Source organism: Bufo gargarizans, chromosome 1 (assembly GCF_014858855.1).
Source record: "Bufo gargarizans isolate SCDJY-AF-19 chromosome 1, ASM1485885v1, whole genome shotgun sequence".
Classification (NCBI taxonomy): Eukaryota; Metazoa; Chordata; class Amphibia; order Anura; family Bufonidae; genus Bufo; species Bufo gargarizans.
This window is the reverse complement of record NC_058080.1, coordinates 208,993,114-209,016,170: the sequence shown is the minus strand read 5'-3', so window position 1 is coordinate 209,016,170 and position 23,057 is coordinate 208,993,114. Positions and strand designations below refer to the sequence as shown.

Here is a 23,057-nt window from a genome sequence, read left to right as displayed (position 1 = left end):
TGCTAAATCTTCCTGAAGGTCTTTTGCAGTCAAGCTGCAAGTTAAGTTGACTTGTCTTTCAGATTTACTGGGAGTCGACCCTCGCCGATTTGATATTGATGACCTATCCTTTAACTTTACGCCTATTGGAGATTACTTCATCTTCAACTTGCTTTAATGTTGCCCAAACTTTTGCTTGCCACTGTAGCTCCCATGGCAGTATCATCAAAGCTGACCTCATGCTGAAAAGAGAGTGTACAATTTAACTTTAACAGTGGTTTCAGTTTTCTCTAATATAGATTTTTTTTATTTTTTTTTAACATAAAAAGTGGTCTGGAACCATATTAAAATTATAGTGTGTAACCTGATGCACTTTCATGCATTTTAGAAGGAAATTTAATAGCATCGCACTAGTTACTGGCTGGCAATCAATTCAGTTCTATAATGGTTAGCGGGCAATTTTGAATAACCTCACTAACAATGCAAGTGGAAATAACATAGAATCACGTCCACAACCAAGGAGTTATAGTTTCATGCTACATTTGCTAAAGGTCTATTGCCAAAAGGCTTTAATATTTGAACCCTGGCCACTGCTACATCTATCAATTGTGAAAGTACTCAAGGGTATAACGTGTCATTAATCATTGCTTTTGTTGGAAGGTACTGAATATTTTAGCAGTTACTTGGCTATAACAAAGAACATTGAGTATAAATATAGGACCCACATTTATTGAGCTTAAAATCCATCAGAAGGGTTGAAAATGAAGGCTCTGCTAATTTTAGGCTTTATTATTGAGTGCTACACTCATCATCCATTGCCTAACAGGTATTTCACTGCTTCATCTGTATAGGAAATGATAATTTAAGTTTTGCTTCACTAGCTTGGGACATGTATCACTTTTTAATTACACCCTTACTGAATGTTTCTATACAGATTCCTGGAAAGATCCTTTTCTACATATGACATTCTGTGCACCCATGAGGGAAGATTTACTAAGAATGTCAAAAATGGATACTTGGCAAATACATTGATACATTTTTCTACACTAATTATGTTGCATAAAAGGTGTCATGGAAAAATGTATTGATAACATGCACTATGTTTCCACATTTAGTATTGGTGTATATGCATGCCAGCCATATGGTGGCAAAAGAAGGACATGCCTAGGAAAATCAGCCTAATATGTTATGCCAAGTGCAACTTGGTCATTTTGAAACAATTTGCTCCAGTTTCTCTGATTCCTAAATTCATGCATCCTAAGATGATCCCAATAGATTTTTTCATACATACATATGGTTTTCCACTTAGGGTTCGATGAAACTTTGTTAGGGTTTCTCCAGGATACAAAGTAGCAGATGCTATCACTTTTACAATAACTCAGCTTGATCAATATATGTCAACTATAATATAGAGATGGACAAGAATTATAATTTGACCTACCTGAATGCTTTATCTTTGGGTTAGTTATGGAAATAGGGGTTCCCCAGGAGTAGAAACACATTTAAGGAGACGCCCAATGGCAAGAAGCTTCTGAATCACTGCTATACATATTGTATGTATGTTATAACTGCAGTTGTATCTTCTATATCTTCTAGCTCTCCACCATTCATGCAGATGAGGTCTACAACCATGCAAAGCTCATGTATTTGTTTTTTAGTATTTTATTATTTTAGCTAGCTTTTCTTTTATTGTCTTCTTTCACTTATTGGCCACAATCTAATTATTTACAGAGCAACTCTATTTTAGTCAAACTATTACAGTGAAAGTCTTCATACAAACTTGAATATCTTTGGAAGAAAGAGTAACTTGGTTTAGGCCTCATGCACATGACCGTATCTGCTTTGGCACCATTTGTGTGCCATCCACATTTTTTTGTGAATCCATTGACGTAAGGTCACCCTTGCTTCTCTTTCAAATCTACTTTTTGTGGACTCCTGTAGACCAAATCTCTTTACTGATGACAATAAAGAGATCTGTGCTGTCCGCATCCGTATATCCGTATATACGTTCTGCAAATTTTAGAACATATCCTATTCTGGTCTGCAAAACGTGGTCAATGGACCCATGAAGTCAATGGGTCTGTGAAAAACATGTGGATGGCACATGGAGGTTATTTCTACAAAAAAAGTCATATAAACAATTTATATTCTTGAAACCCCTGGCTAGTGTCAGATGAGGTCAGAGGGGTATTTTCAATATAGTATTTTAGTTGTAGCATTTATATTTGTTCTGTTTTTCAACTCCTCTCTTTTCCCCCCTCTCCTCCATTTATTGTGGATGGATTATGGGGTGAAGGTTTACCTAAGTTTATTTTTCTATTTTTGGAATCTGTAATTACTCTTCTTTAATATGGATTAACAAGAAAAAGCATGTAGGTGAAATATAGATAATACGTAGATTATGTGCATGTAGTAAATCGCCCCTTTGCTTCATTCCTAAATAAGTATAATAAAGCATACTCTTTTCCTCCTTCAGAATTCCTGAAATGGAAATATAAATGAGTTTACTTAGCATCTCCATAGGGTTTAAGGAGTTTAATTATTCACTTTACATGTTCTCCATTTTAAACAGGTCAAAACATCTGTCATGCATGAGGTGAGAGAAAACTTTCTAGCTAATAAATTTGTGTCAGGAATCCTAGTTAGCACCAAGATTCCTACATTATCAGCGCCGTACCTGCATAGGTAATGAGATCAATGCTAAATGCAACTAAGAGATTCCAGATGACAAATGGAAGTTATAAAAGGCACATTACTTAGAATTCTGAATGTTTAAGTATTAAATTCATACCTGCACATTGGGTCCTGTCATTTTCCTTTCACCATTTCAAAATGATTGTAGTGGTAATAGTTTTAATCATCATCCACTCTACTGCCAGAATAATGAAGAAAATGAGTTTCTCTTCCTTTGCCGCCAAGAGGCGGACATTGGCTGCTTCAGTAAAAGGAACATTTTATTCAGCTTTTTTATTTTTATTTATTTATTTACCCATAGTAACTGTGACTCTGTGCAGAGCAATAGAAATGAAATATTTTCAGCATACTAAATACTTCTCAGCCAGCCTGCATTTTCAGACTTTTTTTTTTTCTGAAATGCTTAGATTAAATATTAACCATCAGCCTAAATGCCTACAAATTTATTGTAATAAAAAAAGACTACTCTGAAGAACCTTCTGTCAGCGCAGTGCATCCTAAATCAAAAATGTTTGACTGCAAATTGCTCCTGAACATCTTCTTAGCCCGGTATTAATCAGTTGCTATAAATTTCTTCATTATAATTGTCAAAAGAGCCACTAGCATCTTTAATCAGTTGCCAAGCAATTAGTGGAATCCAGTGTCACTACCTGCATCTAATTGAATTTATTGTTATTTTGTCAAGATAAACAGCATTTTGAAAGTCATCTAGTCTCATTGCCTAATTCATCATTGTTATACCAAGGAATAGACTCGAGTATAAACAGATTAATTTTTGTAGGCAGTGAAAAATGGACGTGCCAAAAAAGTCTATGGTACCAATAACATCTAGGTCCCTGTCAGCAGTCTCATGTAGTGCATGAAATGAGATCTGGATGTTAATATGTTGTTCTGCCATGTACAATTCAGTTGACCAGCCTTCTTAATGTAGTCACTTACATGGATTTAATAATCCCTTTCTTCCATTTCTTCTAGTGACAGAGAACTGTAATTACAAACTGGTTGGAGTGAATCTCATTTGAGTAGGTGGGCGAGTTGTTTATGATGATGCAGATGTAAATCACTGCTTATTCATTTACCCTATTTATCATCCAGCATCCCTTGACACTGCTAGGAGTCTCACTTTGATGGGTGAAATAGAACACTTCCTGGAGAGTGATGATTAGAAAGTTTAGGCTGTGACTTTTCTGTTCCTAGGACTGATTTCTGCTTAGACGATGGAGATGCTATAAATATGTAATTTTGTGTTTCTCGTAGTTTAAATCAGTAAAATACATTGAACAAGGTGGGCAAATAGGTTTCATTAAGAGGTGTAGTTGACAGCATAAATAGATGTTGATGGTCAACTGGGTTGTTGCATGTCACAGACCTTTCTGATGTGGAACGTGATGGCAGAAGGGTCTAGAACTGGGTTCATAGACCTAAAACCTACTCTTAAATGGGCTGTCTAACTTCAGCAAATGGCATTTATCATGTAGAGAAAGTTAATACAAGGCACTTACTAATGTATTGTGATTCTCCATATTGCTTCCTTTGCTGGCTCGATTCATTTTTCCATCCCATTATACACTGCTGTTATCCAGGGGTTACGACCACACTGCAGTCCAGCAGTAGTTGTCGCGCTTGCACATTATAGGAAAAGACGCAAGCGTCTCTGGTGGCCGGGACCGCAGGAGTGCACGTAAACTGGTGTAACAAAAGATACATGAGGCAGGGCTGCTGGCCACACCCCCTCAATTGCCATGCCCCCTTTTTCGGAATGGGTGAAGAAACGCCACTTGTTCAAAACATTTTGCGCAAGAGGTGTGTAACTTTTTCACACCAGAATATGATAAATCAGACCTTTTGAGTCCTTCCTAGTGAACCTTTTAGACAAAGTCACACCTTCGCACACAGTTTTTCCCATTTATTATGCAAAGTACAACACTTTTGTCACAGATTCAGCCACAAAGGGGATTTGCAGCAGAATCTGTGACTTTTTCCCACTCACGTCACTTTTTCTAGGTGGAGGAAAAAGGGGGCATGATTTGGGCAGGGAAGGGGGCAGGTCAGCAGGCCCGTCTCATTTATCATTTTCTACTGCTGTTTTTGCCGTGAAAAATAACTTACATCTACACCAGCAAGGGAGCTGGCGTAGATTTAGGTAAGTCACATGTCCAGCGCCTAAGTTATGTAAAGGCAGGCACATCAAGCACCAGTGAACATGGACTAAGACCGGCATCTAAATCACTGGCCTTAGTAAATGTCACCCCCTAGGGTCTAGATCAGTATCCTAGGAGCCAGTGAGACAGCTGGAAACTGGAACAGAGGATGGTGGACAGTAGCTGCTAGCACTCATGGATGGACGTGTCATTGTCACAACCAGACATCTGAGAAGCTCTGACAGATGCCTTTCAGAACCTCCTCCTTGAGCTTTCTTTGTGTTGGTTTTCAGTTCCTCATCTCGTTAGCCTCTCTTAGCTGTCTTGTAGTTGGACTGATTGCATCCCTTTAAATTCCTCCCCATAATGCATTAGTGTGCGGCTTATACAACTTCCTGGAGTGTGTGTGCATGCTGATCCTATTTCCCCGTCTTCTACAAGATAAGTGTTACATTCATTTGTGATTTTATGTTTGCTGGATCCCAGGTGACCCTGACTCCCTCCGTGACTAGTGTAGGGAGCCGGTGGTCGTGTCCCCTCACTATTATAGGGTGTTCAGGTGTTATACAGTCGAGGTACGAGGATATGCAATCATCTACCATTGGGATCTTCGCATAGGCTGAGCAGTCAGGGAGAGTGCCAGGTCTGATGCAGGGGTCTGTCTTTTGTTCCTTAGTTTTGGATCCAGTGAGTCATAAATTCATTTTTGTATTGTCTTGTTTCCTGTACACCTTCCGTGACAGTCATGTCCCCTAGAGCAAGGTATGGAGGAGAGCTCTAGCCATTTCTATGGATTAGTACTCACAAACTAGAGTGTGGTATCAGCAGGAATATGGAAATAGCCGGAGCAGAGATAAATGTTTTTGCAAGATCAAGGATAAATTGGACCAGTAAAGGTTTGCTCACACATGGCAGATTTGTTGATTATATTTCTGTTACTCTTGCATTCATCCGAATGTGTTATCTAAAAATCCATGCACAGGCTGTAGAAACTATCCCTTTAAGAGGTATGGAATATATTTTCAGTCACATACATTTCTGGAATCATGTTGCCTTGCGTCAACATACCAATTGGAAATGCCAAGATGTGGCCCACTGCTCCTTTTTTTCCATAGAAGTTGTTGCAGGGAAAATGTGTATTACATAATGACTAATCTAGCCCTCCAACTGTTGCTTGTTATTGGCTTACAATTCTGTATTATAAAGGGGTCCCCAAGCCTAATGAGGCATATTAACAGGGGTTGTCCTGATAGCTCCTCATGTCACAATTAAACTTTAGTAAGGATATATAGTATACTGCTTTTGCATTTGCAGTCACTTGAATGTACTGCAGTGCTGCACTCATTGAAGTGACCGGCTCCATCCACTACACAGTGGATAGACTTATGTATAGAGTTGAGCGGAGACTTGGATGTTCGGGTTCGACGGGTTTGGACGATCTTCACGAAAAAGTTTGAGTTCGGGACCCGAACTTGACCCCGAACCCCCAGTCAACTTTTGAGCACTAAAATGGCTGTAAAAAAGTCATGAAAAGGGCTAGAGGGCTGCAAATGGCAGCAAAATGTTGTTAAGAGCATGGCAAGTGCTCTGCAAACAAATGTAGATAGGGAAATGACTTCAAATAACATAAAATAAGTAAAAATAAAAAAATTATAATCTTGATCTTGGAGGACGAGGTCCATATGGAGTAGGAGGTTGAGGAGGCGGTGGATGTGGCGGTGTATGTGGAATCGGCGGTGGAGGATGAGGAGGTAGCCTACACTTCTTTTTGTTTTTATTGTTTATTTTTTATTTTTTTAAATTACGGTACACCCCAAAACATTAGGAAATATAACCTGTGATAACCCCCTCCAGCCATGCTAAACAAACGTTCAGACAATACACTGGCTGCAGGGCAGGCCAGCACCTTCAAGGCCTAAAGGGCAAGCTCAGGCCATATGCCCAATTTGTAGACCCAGAAGTTGAAGAGGGCAGACCCGTCATTCAGTACGTGTAGGCGTGTGCACACATACTGCTCCACCATGTTGCTGAAATGCTGCCTCCTGCTGTCAGCTGGTGGTGCTGGTTGTTGTGGCATGCTGACAAAGCTTTTCCACATTTCAACCATGCCTTCTGAGGTGCTGGTGGTGCCCCAGCTGATGACCTCTTCCTCCTCCTCTGCCTTCGCCTTGTGCTTCCACTGTGCCCCCGCTGTCAGATGAGAATGTCACTAGCAGCGTGTCTACCAGCGTGCGCTTGTACTCGCGCATCTTACGATCTTGCTCCAGTGACGTAATTAAGGACGGTATGTTGTCCTTGTAACGGGGATCCAGCAGCGTGGCCACCCAGTAGTCTGCACAAGTTAGAATGTGTCCAACTCAGCTGTCGTTGCGGAGACACTGCAGCATGTAATCGCTCATGTGTGCCAGGCTGCCCAGAGGCAACGACAAGCTGTCCTCTGCGTGAGGTGTATCGTCTGTGTCATCTGTATCCCCCCAGCCACGCACCAGTGATGGCCATGAGCTGGTTTGGGTGCCACCCTGCTGTAAACATGGTTCCTCCTCCTCCTCATCCTCCACCTCGTCATCCTTCAGAACTGTGCCCTGACTGGACAATTGTGTACATGGCGATTGTCAATTGTGAATGACTGGTCTGAAACCCTATTAAATGATCCCTCTTCCTCCTCCTGTGCCACATCCTCTTCCATCATCGCCCGAAGCGTTTTTTAAGGAGGCATGGAAGTGGGATAGTAACGCTGAGAACGGCGTCATCGGCACTGGCCATGTTGGTGGAGTACTCGAAACAGCGCAACAAGGCACACAGGTTTCGCATTGAGGCCCACTCATTGGTGGTGAAGTGGTGCTGTTCCGCAGAGCGACTCACCCGTGCGTGCTGCAGCTGAATCTCCACTATTGCCTGCTGCTACTTGCACAGTCTGGCCAGCATGTGCAAGGTGAAGTTCCACCTTGTGGGCACGTCGCATATGAGGCAGTGAGCGGGATGGCCGAAGTTACGCTGACAGTCGAGCAGCAGCAGGGTGAGAACTCCGAAAGCACGTACAGATAGCCCGCACTTTCTGCAGCAGCTCTGACATATCGGGGGTTGATTTTTAAGGAACCTCTGCACCACCAAATTCAGCACATAAGCCAGACAAGGGATGTGCGTCGGTCAAACCGGCTAGTCCCAGAGCTGCTACGAGATTTCGCCCATTATCGCACACCACCAGGCCGGGCTTGAGGCTCACTGGCACCAACCACTCATCGGTCTGTTGTTTCATGCCCATCCAAAGCTCCTGCGCGGTGTGGGGTTTGTGCCTTAAACAGATAACTTTTTTAACTGTCTGCTGTCGTTTACCCCTGGCTGTGCTGAAGTTGGTGGTGAAGGTGTTACACTGACCAGATGAGGAGGCGGTAGAGAATGAGGAAGCGGAGTAGGAGGAGGAAGCAACAGGAGGCAAACTGAAGCACCCTGCAATCCTCGGTGGTGGAAGGACATGCGCCAAACTGCTATCCGCCTCAGGCCCAGCCGCCACTGCATTTACCCAGTGTGCTGTTAGGGAGATATAACGTCCCTGACCGAGCTTACTGGTCCACGTATCCCTAGTTAGGTGGACCTTGCCACAGATGGCGTTGCGCAGTGCACACCAGATTTTGTCCCCCACTTGGTTGTGCAGGGAAGGGATGGCTCGCCTGGAAAAGTAGTGGCGGCTGGGCACGAAGTACTGTGGGACAGCCACCACCATAAGGCTTTTAACCACTTCCCATCTGGGCCATTTGCCCCCTTCCTGACCAGGCCTAATTTTGCAAAACTGACATATCTCACTTTATGTGGTAATAACTTTGGAACGCCTTTATTTATCCAAGTCATTCAGAGATTGTTTTCTCGTGACACATTGTACTTCATGATAGTCATAAATTTGAGTCAAAATATTTCACCTTTATTTATGAAAACATCCCAAATTTACCCAAAAATTTGAAAAATTCGCAATTTTCTAAATTTTTAATTTCTCTGCTTTTAAAACAGAAAGTGATACCTCATAAAATATTTATTATTTAACATTCCCCATATGTCTACTTTATGTTGGCATCATTTTGGAAATGTCATTTTATTTTTTTAGGACGTTAGAAGGCTTAGAAGTTTAGAAGAAATTCTTCAAATTTTTAAGAAAATTGCCAAAACCCACTTTATAAGGACCACTTTGTGGGGCCTACATAGTGGATACCCCCATAAATGACCCCATTGTAGAAACTACACCCCTCAAGGTATTCAAAACAGATTTTACAAACTTTGTTAACCCCTTATGCGTTCCACAAGAATTAAAGGAAAATGGAGATCAAATTTTTAAATTTCACTTTTTTGGCAGATTTTCCATTTTAATCCAATTTTTTCTTTAACACATCGATGGTTAACAGCCAAACAAAACTCAATATTTATTACCCAGATTCTGCGGTTTACAGAAAAACCCCACATGTGGGTATAAACTGCTGTATGGGCACACGGCAGGGCGCAGAAGAAAAGGAACTCCACATGGTTTTTAGATGCCATGTCCCATTTGAAGCCCCCTCATGCACCCTTACAGTAGAAACTCCTAAGAAGTGACCCCATTTTGGAAATTAGGGGATAAGGTGCCAGTTTTATTAGTACTATTTTTGGGTACATATGATTTTTTGATCATTCATTATAACACTTTATAGGGCAAGGTGACCAAAAAATTGGTTGTTTTAGCACAGTTTCTATTTATTTATTTTTACAGCATTCACCTGAGGGGTTCAGTCAAGTGACATTTTTATAGAGCAGATTGTTACGGACGTGGCGATACCTAATATGTATACTTTTTCTCATTTATTAAAGTTTTACACAATAATAGCATTTTTGAAACAAAAAAATTATGTTTTAATGTGTCCATGTTCTGATAGCTATAGTTTTTTTATTTTTTGAGAGATTTTCTTATGTAGGGGCCTATTTTTTGCGGAATGAGGTGACTGTTTCATTGGTACCATTTTGTGGGACATATGCGTTTTTGATCACTTGGTGCAACACCTTTTGTGATGCAAGGTGACAAAAATTGCTTGTTTTGACACCGTTTTTATTTTTATTTTTTTACGGTGTTCATCTGAGGGGTTAGCTCATGTGATATTTTTATAGAGTTGGTTTTTAAGGACGCGGCAATACCTAATATGTATACTTTTTTTATTTGTTTCACTTTAACACAATAATAGCATTTTTGAAACCAAAAAATGATGTTTTAGTGTCATTATGTTCTAAGAGCTATAGTTTTTTTTATTTTTTGAGAGATTTTCTTATGTAGGGGCTAATTTTTTGCTGGATGAGGTGACGGTTTTATTGGTACCATTTTGTGGGACATATGCATTTTTGATCACTTGGTGTTGCACCTTTTGTGATGCAAGGTGACAAAAATTGCTTGTTTTGACACAGTTTTTTTTGTTTTATTTTTACGGTGTTCACCCGAGGGGTTAGCTCATGTGATATTTTTATAGAGCTGGTTTTTACGGACGCGGCAATACCAAATATGTCTATTTTATTTTATGTTTTCTATTTTTAATAATTTTTTTTTATTCCTTACTTGGGGACCTTTACTTTTTTTACATGTGAAACTTTTTTTATTTAATTTTTTTCAACCCTTTATTTTTTTTATTTTTTTTTACACTTTCCGTCCCCCATAAGGTCATACAAGACCTCTGGGGGACATTTTTCTTTTTTTTTTCACTGTTGATTTCTCCTGTAACTGGGGCTGACATAGTAGCCCCAGTTACAGAAGAAATGCACCCCCCAGAGAGGCTGTACAGCGCAATACAGAGCTGTACAGCCTCAGTGCAGGGCTGATCGAGGTCTGTGAGAGACCTCACACAGCTCCTGCACTCTCCGGCCGGAACAGGAAGCGCATATCGCTTCCTGCTCTGCATACACAGCGCTCAGTGAGCGCTGTGTCTGCAGCGATCCGGAAGGCAGGGACACCTGGGCACTGTCCCTGCCTTCTCTCTGGGTTGCCCTGCTGTCACTGACAGCGGGCAACCCGATCAGCAGCTGCACGATTAGCGTGCAGCTGCTATTTCTGAAAGGACGTTTTAAAACGTGCTTTCAGAAATAGAGGTCCACCCATAGGACGTTTATATCCTATGGGCGGACTTAAAGTCGTTAAAGCTCTCCGTCTCCACCAGACGGAATGACAGCATTTCAAAGGCTAGGAATTTAGAAATGCTGGCATTTGGGGCCAGGGATCGTGGGTTAGTAGGGGGGTACTTCCTCTTCCGCTCCAGTGTTTGGGAGATGGAGAGCTGAACGCTTCCGTGGGACATTGTGGAGATGCTTGTTGACCTAGGTGGTGATGTTGCTGGCAGATCCTCTGTTTGCGGGGTGGCAGGTGCCACTGTCACTCCAAAGATGGATGAAGAGGCTGAGACTGCAGCAGAAGAGGAAGCAGGAGGAGCCAGAGACCTTTCTTGGTTTTTGAGGTGTCTACTCCACTGCAGCTCGTGCTTTGCACTTAGATGCCTGGTCATGCAGGTTGTGCTCAGGTTGAGAACGTTTATGCCTCGCTTCAGGCTCTGATTGCACAGCGTGCAAACCACTCGTGTTGTGTCGTCAGCACATTGTCTGAAGAACTGCCACACCAGGAAACTCCTTGGAGCTGGCTTTGGTGTGCTCGGTCCCTTAATGCGTTGAGCAGTAGCAGGCGCACTGTCTAGGGGACGGCGCTCCGCTTTTGCACCCTGCTCCCTCTTCTGCTGGGTTGGTGGCTCTGTGCGACCACCGCCTCTTCCTCTGAACTACACAGGTCACTCGCATGACCTTGATTCCATGTGGGGTTGAGGACCTCATCGTCCTCCCATCATCTTCCACCCAGTCTTCACCCCTGCCTTCCTTGTCGGTCTGCACACTGCTTGAAAGCCACAGCAGTTGGCACCTGTGTTTCGTCATCATCCGAGACGTGCTGCGGTGGTCGTCCCATGTACTCATCTCGAAACATAAGTGGTTGGGCATCGGTGTACTCAATCTCTGCCACTTTTGGGGCAGGGCTATGTGGATGGCCCTGGGGAACCCTGCTAGCAGAGTCATCAACAAGCAGAAGAGACTGCTGCATGACTTGGGGCTCAGACTGCTTGCCTGATTTGCAAGGGGGTGAGGTGAAAGACTGATGGACATCGGCTGCAGGTGCTAACTCTGATCTTTCAGCAGGAGACTGGGTGGGAGACAATGTGAAGGAACTGGAGGCACTGTCAGCAACCCAATCTGCTATTGTCTGTACTTGTTCTGGCCTCACCATTCATTGAGCCGCATTACGCCCGACCAAATAACGCTGAAGGTTCTGTCGCCTACTCGCACCTGAGGAAGGTGTTTCACTCGTGCTTGTAGCTGGCACAGATCGACCACATCCTCTCCCTGCAACAGGAGCTCCACCAGCAGCACCACGAACGGGGCCACGTTCCTTATTCAACGCTCTTCTCATTCTCCGCAAATTTTGTATCTTGCCCAAAATGGGTGTTTCTTTAATAACAGAATAGAACACCAGTATCTAACGCATTTATTTCACACAGACAGATGTAGCCAAGGCTGCAAATTTAGTGTTTGGCCCAAAATGGGTGTTTTTAAAATAACAGAATAGAACACCAGTATCTAACGCGTGTATTTCACACTGACAGATGCAGCCAAGGCCGCAAATTTAATATTTGGCCCAAAATGGGTGTTTTTATTGCAGTATTTCTAGCTTGTATGTCACACTAACAAATGCAGCATAGGCCTCAGATGTAGGATATTGCCAAAATTTTTTTTTTTTAAACACAGAAAATTATTGAAGTATTTCAAGCTTGTATCTTACACTGACAGATGCAGCCAAGGCAGCAAATTTTGTATTTTGCCCAAAATGGGTGTTTTTTTAATATCAGAATAGAACAACAGTACCTAACACGTGTATTTCACACTGGCAGATGCAGCCAAGGCAGCAAATTTAGTATTTTGCTCAAAACAGGTGTTTTTATAGTAATAGAATATGACAGCAGTATCTATCGCTTGTTTTTACACTGAAAGATGCAACAAAGGCTGGTAAATTTTGTATTTTGCCCAAAAAGGGTGTTTTTTAAAACCCAGAAAATTATTGCAGTATTTCAAGCTTATATTGTACTTTGACAAAACCTGCATAGGCTCCAGATGGAGGGTATTGCCAAAAAGTGGTCCATTTTTAAACCCAGAAAATTATTGCTGTATTTCAAGCTTGTATTTAACAATGACAGATGCAGTCAAGGCCGCAAATTTATAATTTTGCCCTAAATGAGTGTTTTTTTAATAACAGAATATGACAGTAGTATGTACCGCTTGTATTTCACACTGACAGATGCAACAAGTGCTGTCAAATTTATTCTTTTGCCCAAAAAGGGTGTTTTTTAAAACCCAGAAAATGATTGCAGTATTTCAATCTTAAATTGCACACTGACTAATGCTGAATAGGACCCAGATGGAGGGTATTGCCAAAAATGGGTGTTTTTTAAAACCCAGAAAATTATTGCTGTATTTCAAGCCTAAATTGCACACTGTAAAATGCTGAATAGGCCCCAGATGTAGGGTATTGCCAAAAAGGGGTGCTTTTTTAAACCCAGAAAATTATTCCTGTGTTTCAAGCTTGAATTTAACAATGACAGATGCAGCAAACGACGCAAAATTAGGATTTTGCCCTAAATGTTTTGTTTTTTTAAATAACAGAATATGACAACAGTATATAACGCTTGTATTTCACACTGACAGATGCAGCAAGGGCTGTAAAATTTAGTATTTTTCCCAAAAAGGGTCTTTTTTAAAACCCAGAAAATTATTGCTTTATTGACAAATGCGGCATAGGCCCCAGATGGAGAGTATTGCCAAAAATGGGTGATTTTTTAAAACCCAGAATATAATTGCAGTATTTCAAGCTTCTATTTGACTTTTACAAATGCACATATGCTGTGCTGGTGCACAGAACTTGCATAAAATGCCTGCGGTCGCCCACCTAACTAACAGATGGATAAAAATTATTTTTCTGGGTCACTGGGATCAGGGCAGGGTAAAAATATTATGCACTGCACCCACAAAACAAAATCTAGGTAGATCGCTGAGTTAACAAGCACTTCAGATAAAAAATTCTGTCCTATTTTCTCCCCCACAGCAGCAGCATCCTATCCCTACAGTAATCAGAGCAGAGTAACGTGCAGCGCTACGTGACTCCAGCTTATATAGAGGCTGGGTCACATGCTGCATTGGCTAATCAGGCTTCTAAGGGCACACAAGGTAAAACGCTTGTTAATTGGCTACTCTGCAGCCTTTCAAAAAGCACCATTAACTCACTGAAGACTGAACCCGAACTTTTACTGGAAAGTACGGGTTCAGATCCAGGGTCCAAAAGTTCAGTACGAACCCGAACTTTACAGTTCGGGTTCGCTCAACCCTACTTATGTAGTTCCAGTGGCTATTTCCAGAGGCAGAGATACTGCAGAACTGCTGATCAGTTGGGGAGCTGGGAGTTGGACCTTACTTATCAGATATTGATAACCTATGTTAAGGATAAACCATCAATATATTCATCGCTGAGAACCTCTTTCTGGTATCTTACCTTATCTCTAATTTGGTTAAACACTCCAGTTTGGACTCAATTTAATAAAATGTCTCAACATACTCGCAAAACCATAGACAGGCTGAAACCACTGGGTGGCTGCTCATGGACACTGACGAGCAAAAGGGTAACAATGATTTGAAATTTTGACTTTTAGTCTCCATTAGAGTTGAGCAAACTCAAACTGCAAAGTTGGGGTTCATAACGAACTTTGCGAGTTTGGGTACCCAGATCCGAACCTGGACTTTTTCACTGAAGTTCGGGTTCGGTGTTCGGGTGATTTTATTATTTTCCAATATAACATGGTTATAACGGAAAATAATAGCATTCATAAACAGAATGCTAAATAAAATGTCTATTGAGGTCCTGAAGAAAAGAAGATACTGGCTGCACGATCAAGTGGATGAGGTGAGTTTTTTTAACCCCTTAATAGACATTTTATTTAGCATTCTGTTTTAAGAATGCTATTATTTTCCGTTATAACCATGTTATAACGGAAAATAATAAAGTGAAGTTCGGGTGACTTAAATGGGGTCCGGGTTTGGGTTCTGAACCCGAACTTTGACCTGAAGTTCGTCCGAACCCGGCAAACCCGAACTTCCACGGGTTTGCTCAACCCTAGTCTCCATATCTCACCATCCACTAGAGCTTTGAACATGAGACTAGACTACCATTATTTTACAGACAATCTTGGCTATCTCATACATAAATTGGACTTGCAACTATTTATCATATGATTAGTTATGCATATTCTTGTCATGTAACTGCATTGTTACAGTTTTGCTCCTGGTGGTGGAAGAATCCACAGTTTTTCTCCTGGTGGTATACTTCTTGTATACCACAAATTACAACCTGTTCTCACATTCCCTAGTAGCAAAATTTCTGAGTCAACAAGTTGACTCATCACAAGGGTTATCAGTTCTGTCATGACAAACATGTAGTGGACGTGGCTTGTATGCTTCGTAATAGTGAAATCACAGACATCCATGCAAGCACTCTGTGACACACATTACACAAGTCTGGAATGGTGGCCTGAAGCCTCGATTTCAATATGGTCATAAGAAGCGTCGGCTCTTGTTTGCAGAAAAGTACGAACAGCGGACAGTAAAAATTGGAAACAGATTATTTGAAGCGATGAGATGAAAGTCAATAGTCTGTGCTCTGATGGGTGCAAATTTGTCTGGAAGAAACAAAGGAAAAAGGGAGCTAACGGATTGAGAAATTGAAGGAACTGTCAAGTTCAGTGGAGGAAGCCTGATGATATGGGGCTGTTTCACAGCCAAAGGCATTGGATACTTGACCAGAATTGATGGTGGTCGCAATGTTGAGCTATATGTGAGTATTCTACAAGACTAGTTACTTTGTACACTCGAGTACTAAGGGAATGAAAAGGATGACATAGTGTTCCAGTAGGTCAATGACCTGAAGAATATGTTGAGATTGACGAAGAAATGGTTCGGTGACAATGTAGTAGTTGTGTTGGATTGGCCCCCACAGTCCCCAGACCTCAACCCAATTGAACACTTGTGGGTAGAATTGAAATAAAATCTGTATTCATACCCAAGTGAGTCGACCAGTATGCACCAACATAGGGAACATGTAGAAGAGACCTGGGAACAGATTTAGGTCGAGACATGCTTGAATCTGATCAAGAGCATGCTCAGAAGGATTCAGGCAGTGTTGAAAGCCAAAGGTGGATTTACAAAATACTAACAAAATAATACAATTTAGAATTTTAGGAGCAAAAGGGCAACAATGCAGTTGCATGACAAAAATCTGCATAACTAATCATATGCTAAATAGTTGCAAGTCCACTCTATGTATGAGATAGCCAAGATGATTGTCTATAAAATAATGGTAGTCTCACATTCAAAGCTCTAGTAGATGGTGAGATATGGAGACTGAAAGTCAAAAGTGCAAAACATTTTTACTCTTTTGCTTGTCAGTGTATATGATAGACATCTTTTGAAGCACAGATCACCAAATCATGTGGTTTTGAAAGGATGGTTACCTTAAGAGGAAAGGTGGTGAAGGACACATACAGTACAGACCAAAAGTTTGGACACACCTTCTCATTCAAAGAGTTTTCTTTATTTTCATGACTATGAAAATTGTAGATTCACACTGAAGGCATCAAAACTATGAATTAACACATGTGGAATTATATACATAACAAAAAAGTGTGAAACAACTGAAAATATGTCATATTCTAGGTTCTTCAAAGTAGCCACCTTTTGCTTTGATTACTGCTTTGCACACTATTGGCATTCTATTGATGAGCTTCAAGAGGTAGTCACCTTCACTTCACAGGTGTGCCCTGTCAGGTTTAATAAGTGGGATTTCTTGCCTTATAAATGGGGTTGGGACCATCAGTTGCGTTGAGGAGAAGTCAGGTGGATACACAGCTGATAGTCCTACTGAATAGACTTGGAATAGACTTATAATTTATATTATGGCAAGAAAAAAGCAGCTAAGTAAAGAAAAACGAGTGGCCATCATTACTTTAAGGAATGAAGGTCAGTCAGTCCGAAAAATTGAGACTGATAGGGTGCTGCGCCAGATGACCTGGCCTCCACAGTCACCGGACCTGAACCCAATTGAGATGGTTTGGGGTGAGCTGGACCGCAGAGTGAAGGCAAAAGGGCCAACAAGTGCTAAGCATCTCTGGGAACTCCTTCAAGACTGTTGGAAGACCATTTCAGGTGACTACCTCTTGAAGCTCATCAAGAGAATGCCAAGAGTGTGCAAAGCAGTACACAAAGCAAAAGGTGGCTACTTTGAAGAACCTAGAATATAACATATTTTCAGTTGTTTCACACTTTTTTGGTATGTATATAATTCCACATGTGTTAATTCATAGTTTTGATGCCTTCATAGTCATGAAAATAAAGAAAACTCTTTGAATGAGAAAGTGTGTCCAAACTTTTGGTCTGTACTGTATATTATGTTTTGATTGATATAGAAAACACAAGTGATCTTTTATTCCTACTATATGGCAACATTTTCCTTTTTTGTCTTCATTTGAAAACTTAGCAAGAACAGACAATCATGTAAAATGATTGGTGACAAAAAGACATTGTCACCCTATTATATATAAAGGTAAATACATGCCAAGGTTAAAGGACAAGTAATTAGACATGAGTGAAATAGATTTAATTAACATTTGTGGTTTCTTGTAGCTATTACAAACATGGTTATAAGCTAGAGAGCATGAAATAACCTTTTATAGCAAAGATTATTGATTTTCCATTCACAGCATGTATCTGATCACATCTTTCTAGATTATATATGCTAAAATATGGTCAGTCATACTGTAAAATGCATAAAAGCAAGACTGAGGCAAAGGAAGTATTAGCCCCTAGTCTACACCAGCTGTACCTTAACCACCCTGTTTCCACTCAGCTGTGAAAGGGTTCTTAAGACTCAGTGATAGCTCGCAATGGTTACAGTGTAAGTGGGTCATCATTTTCAGGACTATTGATACAGTAATAGAAGCTGTTGGTCTTGATTCTATGTTCTAAGAACTTGCAATGGCAGACGGGATATGTCGCCATAGGTCCTAAGACTCCTAAACATTGGAAAGAAATAAGCAAAACTCCAGTTGGTATATGTTCAGCAAAGATGTGACCCTATTAGGTAGTCACCCTGGAAGAATAGTATTTGGATTTTGTTGCATTTTCATAATATAGATACTGTATAACATTAATATTTAAGACCCATATGGTGGTATCATGTAGACAAGGTATTGCTCCAGTATGGCACAATTTCTTTTACTATCCTTCTTTAGGTTATAGTTCTTAATTTGTGTCCTGACATCCTTTAGGCTTCTATCTGCTAAGATATCTACAAGTATGTGCAACTTGCTGGGTAGTCACCTCAAATGGGGTAAAAGTTAGAATTTTCATCTTTTGCCTGGAGGGTCACTTTAAAATGTTGCAGAGCAGAAAACATGCCGACATTTATACATTTGCCCCAATATGGCAAACATCTAAGGTTTAAAGGCCCCACTCCCCCTTAACATCACTTGAGTAACAACTTTTTCATAGTCTCCAGTTTTTAAGGCCCCCATACACATTAGTGTATTGTTGGCCAAACTCGTTAAGAACAGGGTTCGATCGACAGTCGAATGTGTGTAGAGAGATCCTGACTCTACCCAACAGATGATATTGAGAGAGAGAAAGATCAGATGAAGTGAATATTTTTGCCCTATCCTTTTGTTCTCTGAAGGGATAAGGAAGTGTCTGGTAGTGGCTTTCTCTCCTCTCCCCATTGAATACACAGGAACAATTGGCATGGCACTCGGGTCCAATTTTTTGGGTGCTTCTGTTGTGGGTTCCTAACCCTTAATACAATCGGATAAATACTTCAGCACTTCTTTGGTGTGGTGAATTCAGTGCATTTTTTATTAGTTTTTTTGTATGGCTATTCAGGTAATGCATGTGTATGTGACATTTCAAACACAATAAATAAAAGGATTCATTGAGCATCTGTTTATAGGTGAATCACAAGAAAAAATTGCTTCATGTTGTCAAAATATGCAAAAAAGTATTATCAGATTTAGTTAGAATGTTTATATCAGGTGGGTATAGTCAGAACTAAACTTTGGTAAGTACAATGTTGGTGGCCCAATAGCAAAACATGATATCGGTTATCAGAGCATGATTATAAATTCTGGAGATATAGGCATACATGGTCATAGATAAAATGCAGTAATATTGAAAGAGTGATTCATACATAATAAACCAATTGGTAATGATGATAATTTATCCATGATATATGGTTTCCTCTCATACCTGAAAGGGTAAAATAGAAGACTAAGGCCTCGTTCACATCACCGTTTCTCCTTTCCGTTCTCCAGCTCCGTTGAGGAGCAGGAGAACGGAAAGGACGGATTCTGCAGATAACTGAGACCTAACTTAACGTAACGGAGCCTAAAGACCCCATAGACTATAATGGGGTCCGTTCGGTGTCCGCTCGTGATGTGAACTAGGCCTTACTAATGTTCAACTTATAATATGACGGCAGAAAAATGTTATAGAATATTATATGTAGCTGCAAGAGACTCGATAGGGTCAGTGAGGGATAAAACCACATCCTCAGCATAAAGACCAATGGTGTGGACCAAAGATCCCACCCAAGCCCCCAAGATTAGTGGACTGGTACGAAGTTCCTCCAGGGGTTCCATAACAAGGACAAACACCAGGGGCCATTAGTAATTTGGTAACAGTCTGACAGGAAACAAGAGGCCAGCACCCGTGCTCCAGGGGAGGAGTATAAACCCTTAATAGCCATCAACATAGGACCCTGAATTCCAAACTTGCCTAGAACCTGCTCCAGTAGCCCCCAATGAACCCTATCAAAGGCCTTTTTGGCAACAAGTGATAAAAATATTGTGGGGGTCCTGGAGAGCTCCGCAAGTTGAACTAGATTAATAAGTCATTAAGTCAAAAAAAGAAAAAATCAGTAGCCATAATATTTCCATAAAATCTCTTTTTATAAATTTAATATTAAAACACCAAAAAACAAATAAATATGATATGGGGTCAGCCAAAATTCCTGCTACATACTCAATACCAATACAGATTGGATTAAAAGTAACAATTTATAACTATTCAGCCAGTCTAACGATATATATATCAAGCGCATGCAATCTGTCTAATAATATGTATATCAAGCACCATGTTCCCATGCTATTATCTACAATTTTGCAGCCCTTAATAATTATTTGATCTAAGACAACATTGTAACAGAATTATATGATGCCTACCGTAACACTGCACATTGAGCACTTGTAGGGTGTTTGACTCCCTCTCCGCGCTTTTCGTGTAAACTTCGTCAGGAGGTAAAGCTTACGCGAAATGCGCGTAATAGTGAATGGGATATTGTCAAGCATACGGACTAAGATAACATACCGACCTGAAGGTTCTGAAATACACTTCTGAACTAAAAAGGATCTCATATTCCTAGTGGCTTTAAACACAGCAGTCTGGCGCTTTTTGAGAGTTTGGAAATACAATATGTGTGGAAACAGACAGTGTGTACAACTATGAGCATCTTCAGACATAAGGTGAGTTTTCTGCATTAGAATAATATCACAATGGGACTGAAAGGCATCCCTCCAAAACTGCGCCCTTTTAAAGGGGGAGTTCAGCCCCGTTGTAGACACATACAGAACTCTCTTAAAATAGCAGCATCCCAAAGACTCAAAGAGACAGAGCAGTCAAATAGTAAAGCCACATGTCCGAGCACAAAATGATCATGACAATAAAATAACAAAACCAGAAAATCAGAAAAAAGAATGTATAAAAGAAAAAAGGAATATTCAGCCTGGAAAAGAGCTGAGCCATAGGTCCTGTGAATTTTGACCACCGTGTAGGTCAAACTGGACACCTTGAGGCAAATAAAGGGGAGCACCCCCTGAAGCAAGCATCTACAGGTCCCATTCAAGCAGGATTCCATCCAGAAGAGACCTTGTCAGGCTTCTCATGACGATCTCCAGGCTTGCGGGTCGACGGAGGACTAAGGCCCCACTCCTGAAGCCCAAGGGATGCCAAGTGATGAGTGCGGCAAGCATGGTATAATCCGTTATGCATGATTATGAGCCGGACCGGGAAACCCACCGGTATATGATCTGATGACCCTGCTGAAGCTTGGCGATGTCAGCAAATTCTCAACGTTTGGCCAGTGTGGCCGCAGAGAAATCAGGAAAAACAAATATCTGACGAAATACATCGGCTGGCATAGGATTTAGGTGCAGCACATGCAGAAAAGCCTCTTTGGTTTGAAAAACTCGCGCCAGGACATCCCTTGGTGTTGAGGCATCCAGCCCCAAAGCAGTAGGCAAGCCAAACTTTAATAGATCTTTCGAAAGGGGCTGCAGATCAACAGACCCCACTGTCTCCTGAGTCCCGAAGATGCACATTTGTGCGCCAATTTCTATTCCATATCGCACAACTTAGCAGACAGCCTGACGACCTCTTCCTCCAGCGCCTCATTCGCATCAATCAAGGCATTATGTGAGGAGCCCATCTCTGCCATCTTGCGCTCCACGTGGGCCGTGCGGTCACCTAGTTGTTGATGCCCCCTCTGCATCTACTGTAACATTCTTCGCATTTCATCTTTGAGAGAAACCCTCAGTGAGTCCATGTGCACAGGGTATCCTCTGTGAGAGGGTGGGAGGACAAGTATGGACAGTCTTCTGCTACAGAGTCTGAGCATGATACAGGTAATGCTGGATGTGCAGGAGACAAGCAGGCCTTAATCTGGAGTTGCTGTGTTGTCACGATCACTGTGTATTAGCTGTTCCGCTCACCACCTTACCACGTGGCATCCCACGTGGTCGGGAGCTATAGCGCTGTTTGGGCACAGGAGGCTGATTTTTAGGTGATAGATGTTTGGATGTTGATCGCTTGCAGCGAGCTGTGGTGTTTAGAATTGAGCAGTCCGTCTTGCCAGGATTGAAGATTATATTTGATTATAGTCACTGCTATTTCACTGCTTATAACACATTCACCAAACGTGTTTCGGAGATACATGCTCCTTCTTCAGTGCCCTGCAGTTAGTAGATTAGGGTGTCTTTTTAAAGGTTATTTCATCATTGGGGGGAGGTATCTACTGAGGTCTATGTTCTTGTAAAAGAGTGGACTGGATTTCATAACCCTATGCTTGTATGCTGAATAAAACGTAATCCTATACCATTCTGTATGTATACATATATGCAATATATAAAGGTAATTTGTATTTGTAAAAGTAGTAAAGTAATCTGCAATCTGTTCATCAGAGAGTTGGTACTAGTATTGAGAACCGCAGCTGTAGTGTAGCCTGCGTTAATGGTGCGTTTCTGATGCGTTTTTTGTCATCAAAGCTACTAATAAAGGATTGAATCAAATGCAAGTGTGCTATGACCTTCTAATTGCGAATATATTCTCAAACAGTACATGAAAGGGGCATATATGTGTTCATGTACTGTTTTAACTTTATTCCTTTTTTCTTTTACCTTTTTGTCTTTGGTACTATTTTCCCTTTTTTTTTTGTCTGTTTTTCTTTTTAAGTTCTTTTTAGTAATTTGTATTAATATTGTGCCAAAAGTAGTAAAGTATTCTGTTAATCAGAGAGTTGGTACGAGTATTGAGACTGCAGCTGTATTTCTAGTAGAGTCATATACTTTTGACTAAATAGATCATATGAATACCATCAACAATTCTCCCAAATCAACCATAGAGTTGTTCAGAGATTTATAGAAATTGTTATATAGACAACTCAAACAAAGATGGGAGATAAAATCATTGAATCAATATTTAGAAAGTGGCCTCATACCAAAAGGGCTTTTACTCAGTAAAGATCCTGCAAAGGATCTGCTGAATGATGTTTTAATAGACAGTGGGACACCTTCCTTAAAACACAATCATGCACTTTAATACACATTTCCACATTGAAAGAATCAATAGATACTGTATATTACCACAAGATGATACCTCTAAAAAATGTCAAGAAAGAAAATGTAAGGGACTAGATTCATTAGAAAGAGAAATAATCAATAAAAAATTTAAAAAATTAAAACAGAACAGACAAATAGATTCCAAGCCAACACAAATTGAACCTATCCCAAAACCAGCACTTACTAAAACACGGGAAGAAAACGAGACAAACAAACATAGAAATCATAA

General features: G+C 40.8%; 1 protein-coding gene across 2 annotated transcripts in view; it reads left to right on the top strand.

Moving 5' to 3' along the window:
- Positions 1 to 730: 730 nt before the first annotated feature.
- Positions 731 to 23,057, top strand: part of LOC122944859 (UPF0462 protein C4orf33 homolog) — a 122,763-nt gene continuing 100,436 nt past the window's right edge. Inside the window, exons 1-2 of one of the 2 annotated variants that reach the window (XM_044303669.1) lie at positions 742 to 805; positions 2,552 to 2,575. In XM_044303669.1, the coding sequence (XP_044159604.1) occupies positions 2,571 to 2,575 (5 nt within the window). In that variant the 5' untranslated portion in view covers positions 742 to 805; positions 2,552 to 2,570. Of the gene's footprint in view, positions 806 to 2,551; positions 2,576 to 23,057 lie in introns of both variants that reach the window. The other variant, XM_044303589.1, reaches the window with a different exon arrangement.